This window comes from Pteropus alecto, unplaced genomic scaffold, assembly GCF_000325575.1.
Source record: "Pteropus alecto unplaced genomic scaffold, ASM32557v1 scaffold166, whole genome shotgun sequence".
In the NCBI taxonomy this organism is placed as follows: Eukaryota; Metazoa; Chordata; class Mammalia; order Chiroptera; family Pteropodidae; genus Pteropus; species Pteropus alecto.
The window spans coordinates 1,141,638-1,154,253 of NW_006439757.1; the positions used below are offsets into that span (position 1 = coordinate 1,141,638).

Sequence of the window (12,616 nt, forward strand, 5' to 3'; positions counted from 1 at the left end):
TGTGCCCCTCATACATCTTGACCTCTTATCTCTTGAAGCAAAGGATGGCAAGACCTGTGTACATACCTCAGTCCTCTCCCTAGCTTAACTGAATTAAAAAAATATATATTATTATTTAGGTGGACCTAATCTTAAAAGGGTGTAAGAGAGTGAACCCAAGGGTTCTTACTGCCTTATCCTAATTACAAGAAAGCTATAAGTTTGAATGGAGTTCCTTAAAAATGGTTATAGGGTTAGAGATGTGTCAAGACACCTGCTACCAACTCTGGAATGACTAAAGTATACAAGTTGGTGTTACCCATATGCTGGAAAACACCAGAGCCTTCTACAGTGGTCATGTCTGTTTAAAATAGATTCCTTTTGAGCCAGGAAGGGAAAATTTGGCACCCAGTCTTCTAAGCTTCCCAATTTCAATTAAATGACCTGCTGACATTAGGGTCCTGTTATAGCCGATGCTGTGAGAAACTTTGAAAACTATTAGAAAGAGCAACCACCCTGGCTGTTATAATGGCAGGTACCATTTAGCTCCCATATCACCCATGCTCAACCATACTGCTGAGTCCCAGAAGGCAACATCAAGACAAATGGATCTTACTGGGCCCCTATGCTTCTAGGCAAGTCACTCGAAGACCTCAGAGAAGAACATCCAAGCTATGTAAATCATTTATTTATCTTATTTTCCTTATCTCCCCACTAGAACATAAATCCCTCAAGGGAGAAGCATTTTATCTGTTTTGCTGATGTATCTCCAGCACCTAAGATAGTGCCTGGCACGTAGAATTTCCTCAACAATAGTGGTTGGGAGAATGAATAAGTGAATGAATGCATCTATGTTTTCACTAGGACTCTGAGCAGACCCAGGTAGCCTATCTCATGAGAGTGACCTGGCAACAATAGCCCAGATTGTTGTCAACTTCTACTGTGTTTTAGAATGTCAGTGTGGGAAACGACAACAAGCCTGACTCCTCCTATCCTTGGCTTGATTTTCTTCTGGGTTTTCCAAATGCCTGCTCTCCACCCATTCTCAGTGCACAGAAATAAAGAAAGGGATTCATTATGTCTTAACAGGCCTGTCAGCTTAAACTGGACATAAATTCCTTTCCTTTCCTTCACTGGGCTGTTAATCTGGGTGTTTCACCTAATTGTTTCATTTCAAGGAGGGATTTTCTGCAAGTAGGGTCCATGGATTTGGATACTTTGGGGGCCCCAGAATTCTTGTTTTTTCCTTCCTTCCTTCCTTCCTTCCTTCCTTCCTTCCTTCCTTCCTTCCTTCCTTCCTTCCTTTTTTTCCTTCCTCTCTCTAAAATTCATTTCCAATTTATTGAGCCCTACAGAGTGGCTGGCATTGTGCTAGGCACTGGGGAGAAACACAAAAATAAAGGAAACATACCATTACCCTCAAGCAACACACGATCTGTTACTAGACAAATAATAATTGCAAGACAATGCGACTGACAGCATTGGAGAAGCTCGTGGAGAGGTATGTCGGCACAGAAGAAGGAACCAATAAGTCTGCCAGGAAGAGTCAGAAAGGCCTCACAAAGGAGGTGACACTCAGGTGTTAGTCTTGAAGCATGAGTGGAAGTTGCAAATTGAAGTGAAGGGTTCTGAGGCAGAGGGGTGAACACAGGGAAAGGTTCCAAGTAATACTCCACGTGCAGAAATCCGTGAGGTGTGCCTGGTGAGCAGTGGATATGTGGAAACAGGAGATGTACCTGGCACCAGTCTGCCTGGTATGGAGATACTTCCATCAGCCATGCCTTTTTAAATCTGAGCTTTTGTCTATGGACAGTTGGTATTTATAAGGCATATTAAGCAAAGGAGTGACGTGTTTTAAGAGATAACGTTGGCAGTAGTGCTGAGGGTGGATTAGATGAGAAAGGAGTAGAGGCAGGGGCCTATTGCCGTTTTTCAGGAGAGAGGGACAGATTTAACAGATGTTTAGGAGGAGGAAGTGACACTAACAATAAATGAGGAGGGCACAGATCAGGGAGTAACTATTGAGTTCTGCTGTGAATATGTGCTCGTTAGTCTTCCAAGGGAAGGTGCCCAGGAGGAAGACAAAGCTGTATGTCTGCAGCTCCAGAGAAGAGTGACATCTGAGGCATAGATCCAAGAGTCATTCGGGAACAGATAGCACTTAAAGCCATGAGAGTGGGAAGATCATCAGGAGAAGTTCTCAGTGGAAAGGTCTTCGTCATAAGGGTTAAATTACATGGAGGATACCCATTGAGTGTTATATGAATTTCATTTCTTTAGATCACAGATCTATGAACTCTAAGACATGTTTCAAGAGGTCTGGGAACCCCTGACATTTTAAACAAAACTTTGTTGAAATGTAGCTTTTTGTTAGGATAGAAACTGCAGCAGCTTTTACCAAATTCTCAAAGGAGTCAGAGCCAAAAAAAAAAAAAAAAGTTAAAACCCATTATGTTTCGATAAATATTTTGTATGTCCATTATATTTAGGACTTGAATTGAATTAAAGAGAGGTCTGGGTCAGGCTGGAAAATAAGTTCGATATAGTTATTTCGTTCTCATTTGATCATTTGTGGGAAAAGAATCCAGGCTCCACCAGGGTTTGGAGGACAGGGGAAAGAGAAGGAGTGAGAGAGGAAAGAGAATTTGGTCGGATCCGTGACTTGGTTAGAACTATTTCATATTTCTATTCTGTTCGGATCAAATCTCCACAAAAGAATACTTCAGATTAAAAATGTGCTTGATCGTATAACAAAAATGGAGAATCGATGTAATTGTCTACATGGGTTAAAATTATTACCTCTGTCTTCCTGAATATCGATTCCAGGAATTCTTAAATCACCATTCCTTCAGATCATTCTCCCCGCCACCAGGATTACCTACTACCTCTAGTTTTGTTTCATATTTTCAACTTGATCCAAGTTTCTCACTTGCCCATTATAGCCTATAGTCAAGCTTTCCCCTTAAAAGCCTTCTCCATGTAAAAGAGCTCTCGTTGAAGGTCACACTCTTAATAGAATCTGACTACAGTATAAAAATTACCAATTCTTTTGCACATCAAAGGACACTTTCCAGAAAGACAGTGTTGCAATGAATAAAAATATTTGCAAATCGCTTATTTCATAAGTGCCTAATATCTCGAATATATAAAGAACTCTTACAACTCGACAATAAAATAGCCCAATTTAAAAACAGGCAAAGGATTTGAATGGACATTTCTCCAAAAAAGATACACAAATGACCAATAAGTACATGAAAAATTGCTCACTAGTTATTGGAGAAAGAAAACCAAAACCACAACTAGATACCACTTCACACTCATAGGATAGCTGGAATTTAAAAAACAATAATAATAATAATAATAAGTCTTTGTAAACTGTGAAGAAATTGGAACCTTCGCACATTATTGATGGAATGTAAAATGGTGCAGCCAACTGTGGAAAACAGTTTGGTAGCTCTTCAAAAGTTAAAGATAGCGTTACCAGAAATTCTACTCTTAGATATACACTCAAGAGATCTGATAACATATGGCCACACACACACAAAAAAACTTGCATACAAATGTTCATAGTGGCATTATTTATAAAAGCCAAAAGGAGAAACCACCCAAGTATCTATCAAGTGATGTATAGTTAAACAAAATGTGGTATATTCTTAAAATGGAATATTATTGAGCCATAAAAAGGAATGAAGTACAGATACATGCTACAACAAGGATGAATCTTGAAAGAAACCAGGAGAATAAGCCCACATAATATACAATTCCATTTATATGAAACGTCCTCTGTAGACAAATCCACAGACACAGAAGGTAGATTAGTGGTTGCCAGTGGGTGGGGGGAAAGAGAATTTGGACGTATGAGTTTTTTGGGGGGATGATGAAAATGTTCTGGAATTATAGAGTGGTGACAGTTGCACAACATTGTGAATATACTGAAAGCTACTGAACTGCACACTTTAAAGGGGTTAAAATGGTGAATGATATTTATGTTATATAAATTTTATCTCAAAAATACTGCAAAAAATTATCAATTTTCTTTGGCTCTTCCCCAGAAATAAGACAATCAAAGAATTTACAAACTTAAAAATATATATATATTTTCCCCTGTCTTGGCAAAAGTCAAGTACTTTCACTCAGGATGAGAATTCTTCGTCATTTTGAGGTCAGCAATATGTATCCTAACCCTGTTAAATAAAAACTCAGGCTCATTGCAAACCTCACTTCATAAATAACTGAAGAAGTAGAGGAAATATTAGCATGCACTTGCTTAGCGAGTACATTTCTATGATTTGGGATAAACAAAATGACAAGACACTCTATTAAAAGCCTCTTCGAACTCATAAAGAGTTTTCTCAACTTTAAAACTTTGAAAGTAATGGCAGAGCATAACAGGGATAAGAATCCACATTTCCAGCTTCTTTTCCTGCCTCCATTTCTTCAGGAAGTGAAAGCTAAGCTTGGTCATCGAGGCACTCAGAACTCTTTTGATTTTCACACTTTTGGGGACTGAAATTATTTATGGTCCCATTTGGAATACCAAGTGCCACCCACTTCCCTGTGCAGAAAGTTTCTGCTTGATCCCCAAGAAAGTTCGTTTTATTTCTATTTGTCTCCACGTCACACAGCATGATGGAGAGAGGAAGGGCTTAAATTAACTTTTTTAAGAGAGGCTGATAACACTGTTAAAAAAACTAACAAAAAATGTCCCAGTCCCAGCAAGATTGTTTGATAACCGTGATGTGGTTAAAAAAAAAAAAAAATTACAAGAATAGGTTTTTCAGAGTAGTTTTCTCTGGCCTTGTGTGTATGCACCTCTCCCCAATCAACCTTTTCATGGCTCTGTTCTTAAACCAGGATTTGTGGGGTCTGGTACGAAATGAATACGTGCGGCTCCTTGTTCAGGAATTATTAAGAATTTCAAAAAGGCAACAGCAAAGCCAGACACCGAGCAGCTGCACGTGCCGCCACGCCATGGTCTGGTGGAAGGAGTTTGATCAGACAGCTCCTCCTGGCTCCCGACTCCACCATCTCGTTCCTGTGATTCGAGGCGAGTCACAAACTCCCAGAAACTCACTTTCCTCACCTGAAACAGGAGGCTGATCATCCCCACCTCTCTCATCGCTGCCAGGACTATTTTTTAAAGTCGCAAACGTCAATACTGTTGCTTAACGCGTTTTTAATTTTTCTGTGGGGAAGGGAGCACTGTGTGTTTCGACTGGGCATGAATGGCAGGAAAGGCATTTGGTGGATTAAATGTGGGTCCTTCAAAGATGAAAGAAGGGGGGCTGAGAGGGGCTGCTCTCCCTCACGTGCCCAACCTGACACACTTTGCCTCGCTGTGTTTTTATTAGCTTGCATCCTCAGTACATCAGTGGCAAGGGTGATGAAACCGGTGGCAGATTTAACTGCCAGGCAGCTGGGTCACTGTCCCGTGGGTCTTGTTGTCATGCTGAGATCTTAAAGTGACCACGGCTGTTTGGGTTGCTGCTTTCCAAAAGGCTCTGAGAGAGACCACTGAATAGTTAATGGGTGGAAAAGGAAAGGATGAGGCTGTTGCTTGCAGAAAGCGCAGAGAAGCTGCTCTGAGAAATCCCAAGGTGGCTGCATATCAAGAACACGGTTCCTGCTGTGGGCAGCTGTGTGTGCGAAGGGCAGCCTGAGGGCTTAAAATCGAATCTCTAGCTGGCGTCGGTGCCCCTCCCTGGGGCTTCGACACTGGAAGTGGGAGCCTAAACACTATAAACTAAAGAAACCCTCAATGCTATGCAGTGCGGGTTATCATTACAGTTATCTCGTTTATTGTTAGCGACCTCAGTGAATAATGTGTTCAAAGGAAAAAAAGAAAAGGAAAGGAGTGCCGAGGAGAGAGAAAACGGGATGACTTATTTCACAGGAAAAATCAACAGGCCCCTTACCTGAAACCTTCTCATGTCCCTTGGGTTTCCTGCTGTTTTCAAACAATTCTGATTGCACTTGAGGAAAAATTTTAAAAAGAATCTGTGAAGAGAAAGCAATGTGTTACATTTTTAAGTAAACATTTTTTAAGAGAGCCTATCTCTGCATTATATTAGATTTGATTGGAAAGTGATTGTATTTCAGGTCTGGGGAATTTCAGCCAGCCCTGCCTGGGAAGGAACACTGCTGACCCTCTGCAATTTGCAAATTTAGATGTTTTCAGTCGCAAGTTGGCTCCATCACTGTGGAGGATTGTGAAGTGGTTCACAAGCTGGGTTCTGGTTTTTACACCCGCCCCTCGAGTTGCTAGGGCTCTCTTTCCCAAAAAAAAAAAAAAAAAAAAAAGCCTTCAAAAGCAGCAGTGACTCCTGCCGAGCAAAAATGTCTTGCTCCAGGGTTAAAAATGGCATGACTTAGCCCAGAATCCCAGGGTTCCTCACGTATGTGGCTTTCCGCTGGCCACACACACCTTCCTGCTCACACACCTCACATGTACACCCTCACACACAAAGGGGGCCTGATATTTTCAACCGATGTATATAAAGTCAGAAAATGGTATGTTATCGTCCAAAGACAGAGTCAGTCTGTGCAGGTATATGCTGGCATTTTTACGATTAATAATCAGTGTGAATGTCCTTTCAGACCTTCTACAGATTATGCAAAAAATGTAAAGGCATAGTATAAGGGTCTGCAGTTATCATTCATAAGACAAATTTTTAAGCCACCATTCTGCTAAATAAACTATGTATGCAATTTGCAAATAGGGCATCTTTAATCAGACAAGTACATCAACCAAGAAAAATGGTAGAAGTGGCCTTTTCAGCCGTTTATGTATTTAATGTTTGGAATTTTGTTTCAAAATACAATAAGTTTTTCATTTATTTTACTCTCAGAGTCCTTTTCCTTAAAAAAAAAAAAAAAAAAAAATCCAGCTTTTGCAGTGTTAAAGTCCCAGGTGAGCTAGGCCTATTTCCCTTTCTGTTACTATGACAACGAAATTTTACCGCAGTCCCAAAGTCCCTTCAGAACTCTCACATCCATGCCTTGAATTAGAACTTTAAAGGAAAAGATATACATTTTCCCCAGGATTTACCAACAAAAATAAGTAAAAATCAGCAATGCTTCCAAAAATTCTATTTTAAAGCAGCAGTTGGTGAGATGCTCTCATCTGACCTTCTGCTTATTTTAATTTCTTTAACAATCACACAAAAGAATTAGAGAGTGCTCCAATTGATTGTATTCAACACTTAAAAAAAGAAAAAAAGAAAAAAAAAACCCTAATGGAAAGATAAACAGTAAATGATAAAGGAGGAGAAAAGAGGAATTACTCTAGAACTAAAAATACTTGGCCAAGCGTTCCTGATTCCTAGCTGAGGAATATGGTGGGGTGTGAATTTAGAAATAATGGCTAAACATTTTTTCATTATTTTATAACATCTGCTTTTCACTTCTCCGTTTTAATCTTTTCTGGGGCAGGAGGTTAGGCATTGCTTTTTGGGCCATGAAGGTGTCCAGGGTCTTTATCCGAGGGACCTCCAGAATGACAAGGCAGAGAAATTGCTCCCACTGCTTTGTGCAGCGTTCAAATTCACCACCTGCCTCACTTTCTAAAGTGCAGGGAAATGTCTGCCATGTCAATCAGAGCACGTTAGAAAGCAGACCTGCTTATAAGAAAAGATGGATCAGAACTCAAACATTTTATTTTTTTAAGGAGAAACCTTTCGTTTATGCATTCGCAGCAGAGTCATCTACAGGCACTGACAACGCAAGGATATGCTCTCGTGTTACAGTTAAAACTTGCCTTTTTCTCACTTGAGTCTCTCTCTAAACAATAGTCCCCACCCCCATCCCACATTTGTCCTCCAACACCCCCATCAGTAATTTACGCACCCCCCAATAAAAAAACAAAACAAAAAACACTAAACTTAAATCAAGTGCTTTTTCTCACTAACCTCTTGATTTCGAGAAAGTTTTGCCACAACTGGGCTCCTTATGATGCATTCAGTGTGTGTTATACTTCCCCTCACTTACCCCACCCTTCCTCCCAAATGTATCTGGTAAAAACATTAATGTCCACGAAGCCATTATTACACGACCGGTGTGGTAGGTGGAAAAGTGCAAAGGAGATAAATGTTTACATAAAACCACATTGATTTAGGGAAACAAGGACACTGTTGAAAGGCTTTATTCATTTTAAATTAGGACCCTTAACAGTTCTTTGGATGGAAAACACCCAATTTTGACTCATTTGCTGGCCTGGAGTCTGAGTTTGTAACCTACACAGCCCCCTGCACACTAAAAATATAACATTCTGTTCACAAAGGAGAAGAAAATGGTGGAGTAAGGATGGAGGGAGTGGAGGGAGAGAGAGGGGGAGAGGGGAGAGAGAGAGAGGATTCTCTTATACTGTACTTTCAAAAGAAGACATAGCTACTGCTGAATGGCTAGCATCAGAAATTATGGCCTGGTTATATTATACGGGGACCTAAAAATTAATTTAAAGAAATTCACGGGCTTACTGACATCTCCAATTTTTGGTCTTCTTTTTACTGATGTCTTCTGCCTCCCTCCCTGTACCCTTCCACCCGGCATGCTCAGGGGCTTGGTACAGAAGCCTTTACTAGCCATACCAACCACTGACCACAGGGTAGCTTGCAGGGAACAAATCCCCTGTGTCTAGATCCCTCCGAAGCCAGAGCTGCCTGGAAAATGTCAATTCTCTCCACTCAGAAATGGGAAACCAAAATGAATTACAAGATTCAGACCAAATGTGCAGATTCTCATCAGGATGGAAGTTGTTATTTTCACTTTTTCCAGACACTGTTGACTACGTAAATATTATCGCCACTTAGCGTGGTACACTTTGCAGGGCTGCTTCTGATCTCTTTATTTAACAACTACAGGTTTATCCTTGTTTTATAGAAAAAGAGGACTAGAGAGATGGGGTCAAAATGTGAACTCAAACCCTCAGACTTCAATCTCGTTCCCAGGTCAACCGAGGCAAAAGAATGTACCGAAGGGTATTCCTTCACTCCACAAATATTTATTAAATGCTGACAGTGTGCTAGTCTTGACCTGCTACCAACTAACGATGTAACCAAGTTACCTCACTTCTTTGGGCCTCGGTTTCTTCAACTGTTAAGAGACTTTAACTGAATTATGCCTAGGGTTCCTTCCAACATTAATATTCTATGATTGCAAGGAAAAATATGTAGAGTTCAGAACCCTCTAGAAATGGCTGCATTGGGGGAAGAAAACACTGAAGACAGAAGACCATGACTTATTGAAGTCCAAGTGTGTATGGGAGTTTTCTGAGAGATTGGTCAAACCCACTGATTTTAGACTGAAAGAAAAATAAACAGGAACAGCTGATTGGTGGGAAATAGGGCATCTTGGCTGATGCTCTGGCCAGAGCTGGTAATATCATAGAAGTTGACGAGCACGTTGTTGAGCAAGATGTACCTTCCCTTAGGATCCTTTCTCCTCCCAAGTCAGGAGAAAGTGGCTCAGGAGTATCATAGATCAGAGCCATCTCTGTCCCCGCTTGCCATCCTGTGTGGTCCAGCAGCTGAACGGTACGAGGGTCACAGAGGGCAGGGAAAAAAGGCTTGCCAAAAGCCTACTCTGTGCCGTGCTCCCAGCTATGTGCTTGATATATAATGCTTCATTTATTTCTCACAACAAATTTATGAATGACGAATCGTCTCACAGCCAGGAAAAACAAAGGCTCCAAGATGTAAGAAATGCGCCCAAGATCATACAGCTTGTAAGTGACAGAAATGAGGGTTTAAACCTGGGTTTTTGTGGCAGCAAGCTCCATCTGGTGTTCTATGTTTCCTGCACCAATTAGATTGTGGTGATGGTTGCACAATTCCAAATATAATAAAACCCATTGAACTGAACACTTTGAATGGGTGAACTTTATAGTATGTAAATAATAGTTCAGTATAGCTGTTTAAAAATACTTCAGGAAACGTGTTCTGAAAAAAGCAAAACAACAACAAAACATAAAGGATTCCGGTTTCTTGGAGAGTGAGAGGACTGTAGCCGCCCCCAAGAGGAAAACATTAGGTCAAAGGTAGCTGCATGGAAATAAATGCTTCCTATTGAAAATCCCTGTTGAGTTCATTTACTCACTGGATCAATTATTAAGTGTAGAGTATGTGCTGTGAAGGTTCTGGGACAATAGCAAACAAGATGGGCAAAATCCTTGCCTTCATGGAGCACACAACCAAACTATTCAAAATATGCTTCTTCAGATTCTGAGATGAGTCTGGAGACCTCTGAATATGAGTCTGATTACCTAGCACCCTAGAAACCTCTTTCCTTCCCAATCTCTAGAATATTGGCGCACTCAGCACTGTTCAAGAATAGAATGAAAGCTCTAGACATGTGCTGAGCCCATCCCAAATAGAAACTGAAATTCGAACTGGATGCACAAATAGGGCCCAGAGTTCAGGTCTGATGGTGAGGCAGTGGGGAGTCTCTAAATCACAGGAAGGGTAACTACTTGATATTTATGCCAGCTTCTAGGACTATAACCAATGATCTGACTAGTATAAAACCCAGCATAATATTTCTCCACGTTTGTGGAAGAAGTCATTCAATTTACTCTCAATTTGAAATCTAGTGCCTTCGAAAAAAATAGAATACAGAAAATCTTTAAGAAAGCACCATAGAAGGCAGAAAAGCTTCTTTTAACAAAAAGATTAAATGGGGATGTATAGCAAAAGAATGTGAACTTGGCCCTAGTAACTAGTACCATTATGCAGAGCCTTACTCTATGCAAAATAATATATAAAATACCTTTGACTTTGAAACTTAGTCCCTTGAAAAAGTCTAATTCTACCTACCCTGGAAACAACTTCTGTGATGACATGGCCACATCTATATACCCTGGGAATGAGAACACCCCCATATTCTCCAAGGGCCAAGAGTGGGGTTCTCTCTCTCTGCATGATGGCCACATAAGCAGGCTGGATCACTAAAGTCTGAGCCATATACAGCATCCATACAGCCTCACAAACCATGTAGATGTTTAAGGTCTATGTCCATTGATTTTTGAGGAAAACACAATTTATCCGGATTAACTGCTAAACTTCCTTTTCCAGAGTCCTATAAATTAAAATACAATTGGTTTCCACTGATTGTGAGTGCTTCTGAAAAGAAGATAACCCCTGTCCCTTAAAACACTCTCATATCATTTCTGAGCACTGCTGAATGTAGGGATAGGCTGGATCATAAAATCATATTTGAAAAGAATGGGCAGCTGCTTCTCTTCTCTCAGGATCCTTTCAAGCTTACATCCTTTGGGGAACTAGGCAGAGTGAGGGGCTGCGCTAGATGGACACACCCAAGGGGCCATTTTCTCACTCTGAGAATGACCTACATGGCAGCTCACTCTGCTTTATGTGGTAGGAAAACCCCTGAGTGATTGGTCTCCACTTGAGACTGGTAAAAAACACAATGATAATGCTCCAGCTTTAATCTAGGTCTTAACTCTTATATCCTCTTTGAACCTTCCAACAACAGAGAGAACACTTTTTCCTCCCCCAAAAGCCTCTAACAGAATCTAAACCCTGGCAGCCCAAGTAAGGTAACAGGCAGTAGCAGGCCCAGCCTTGGCCTGACGATGACTTGACCTTGAGAAATCTATTGATTGCTTAGGCGTCAGTCCAGGTAAGAAAGGGGCCTGAAGCTCTGCAGGCCTTATAAAGACTTTCGCTTAAGTCTATAAAAATAAAGAGACTCTGGGGGGTCAGACTCCCCAGTTGTTCTTACTACACCCAACAAACTTGACAATGGAGCATCTGAGAATGCCTCGTACTTGAGATCTGCTTGGTAAAATGGCAGCTGGCACAAAGGTCCAAGAAGATCCATGGAAAGCGGGGATGATTTAAAATGTTCACTGACTGGTTTCTTTAGGCCTCAATCAAATATTCATTTTTATAAGCTGATTTTCTTATTAATAATCCCTTTATCTATATAATCCCTTAAAAAGTAAATATAAATACATGAAATGATACATGAATAGATTCTAATCTCCATAGAAATTCCTATGGGAGGCTCATCTACCTCCTATAGGAGCTTATTCACCTAGAATATTTCAAAAAAAGGCCATTTCAGATCTAAAACTTTTAGTTTATAGATATCTTTTAAGCAATAACTTTTCTTACTTCCAAATATTCTTAGCCTCTAACTTCCCTGGGCTAAAAGGCCAATCATGATGATGATTATAAGAAGAAGAATAAAGAAATAAATAGCCTGTATTCATTGACTTCATATTATTTGCCATGTATGATTCCATTTAATCCACCCAATTCTGAGAATAGGAGAATTAACATCCCCATTTTACAGAGGCGATGCACAAGACTCAGAAAGGTTGGATGACTTGCCCAAGGTCAATCAGCAAGCGGAACAGCTAGGAGTGGAACTCTGGTTTGTATGACTCTTGGAAAAACATCGCCCAGGCAGGAGCTGAGCTGAGCTTCTTTAGAAGGAAAGGTGGACACTTTGCTTAGCAGCTCTTTGTTTCCAGGGGCTGAGGTCACATTGATCTACCTGAGGGGTCACGTCACATCCTTCATCTTGCTCCCCGGAAATGAGAGTGGAGTCACTCTTCATGTCACAAAACAAAACAAGCAAGCAAACAAAAATGTCTTTCGCTCCTACCAGGGTCTGC

At 40.6% G+C, this 12,616-nt stretch overlaps 1 protein-coding gene across 3 annotated transcripts in view; it reads right to left on the reverse strand.

The window, feature by feature from the left end:
* EBF2 (early B cell factor 2) overlaps positions 1-12,616 on the reverse strand; it is a 180,462-nt gene that overhangs the window by 48,001 nt on the left and 119,845 nt on the right. For all 3 annotated transcript variants that reach the window (XM_015593282.1, XM_006916957.1, XM_006916958.1), the window contains one exon: positions 5,895-5,976. In XM_015593282.1, coding sequence (XP_015448768.1) covers positions 5,895-5,976 — 82 coding nt within the window. The remainder of the gene's footprint in view (positions 1-5,894; positions 5,977-12,616) is intronic.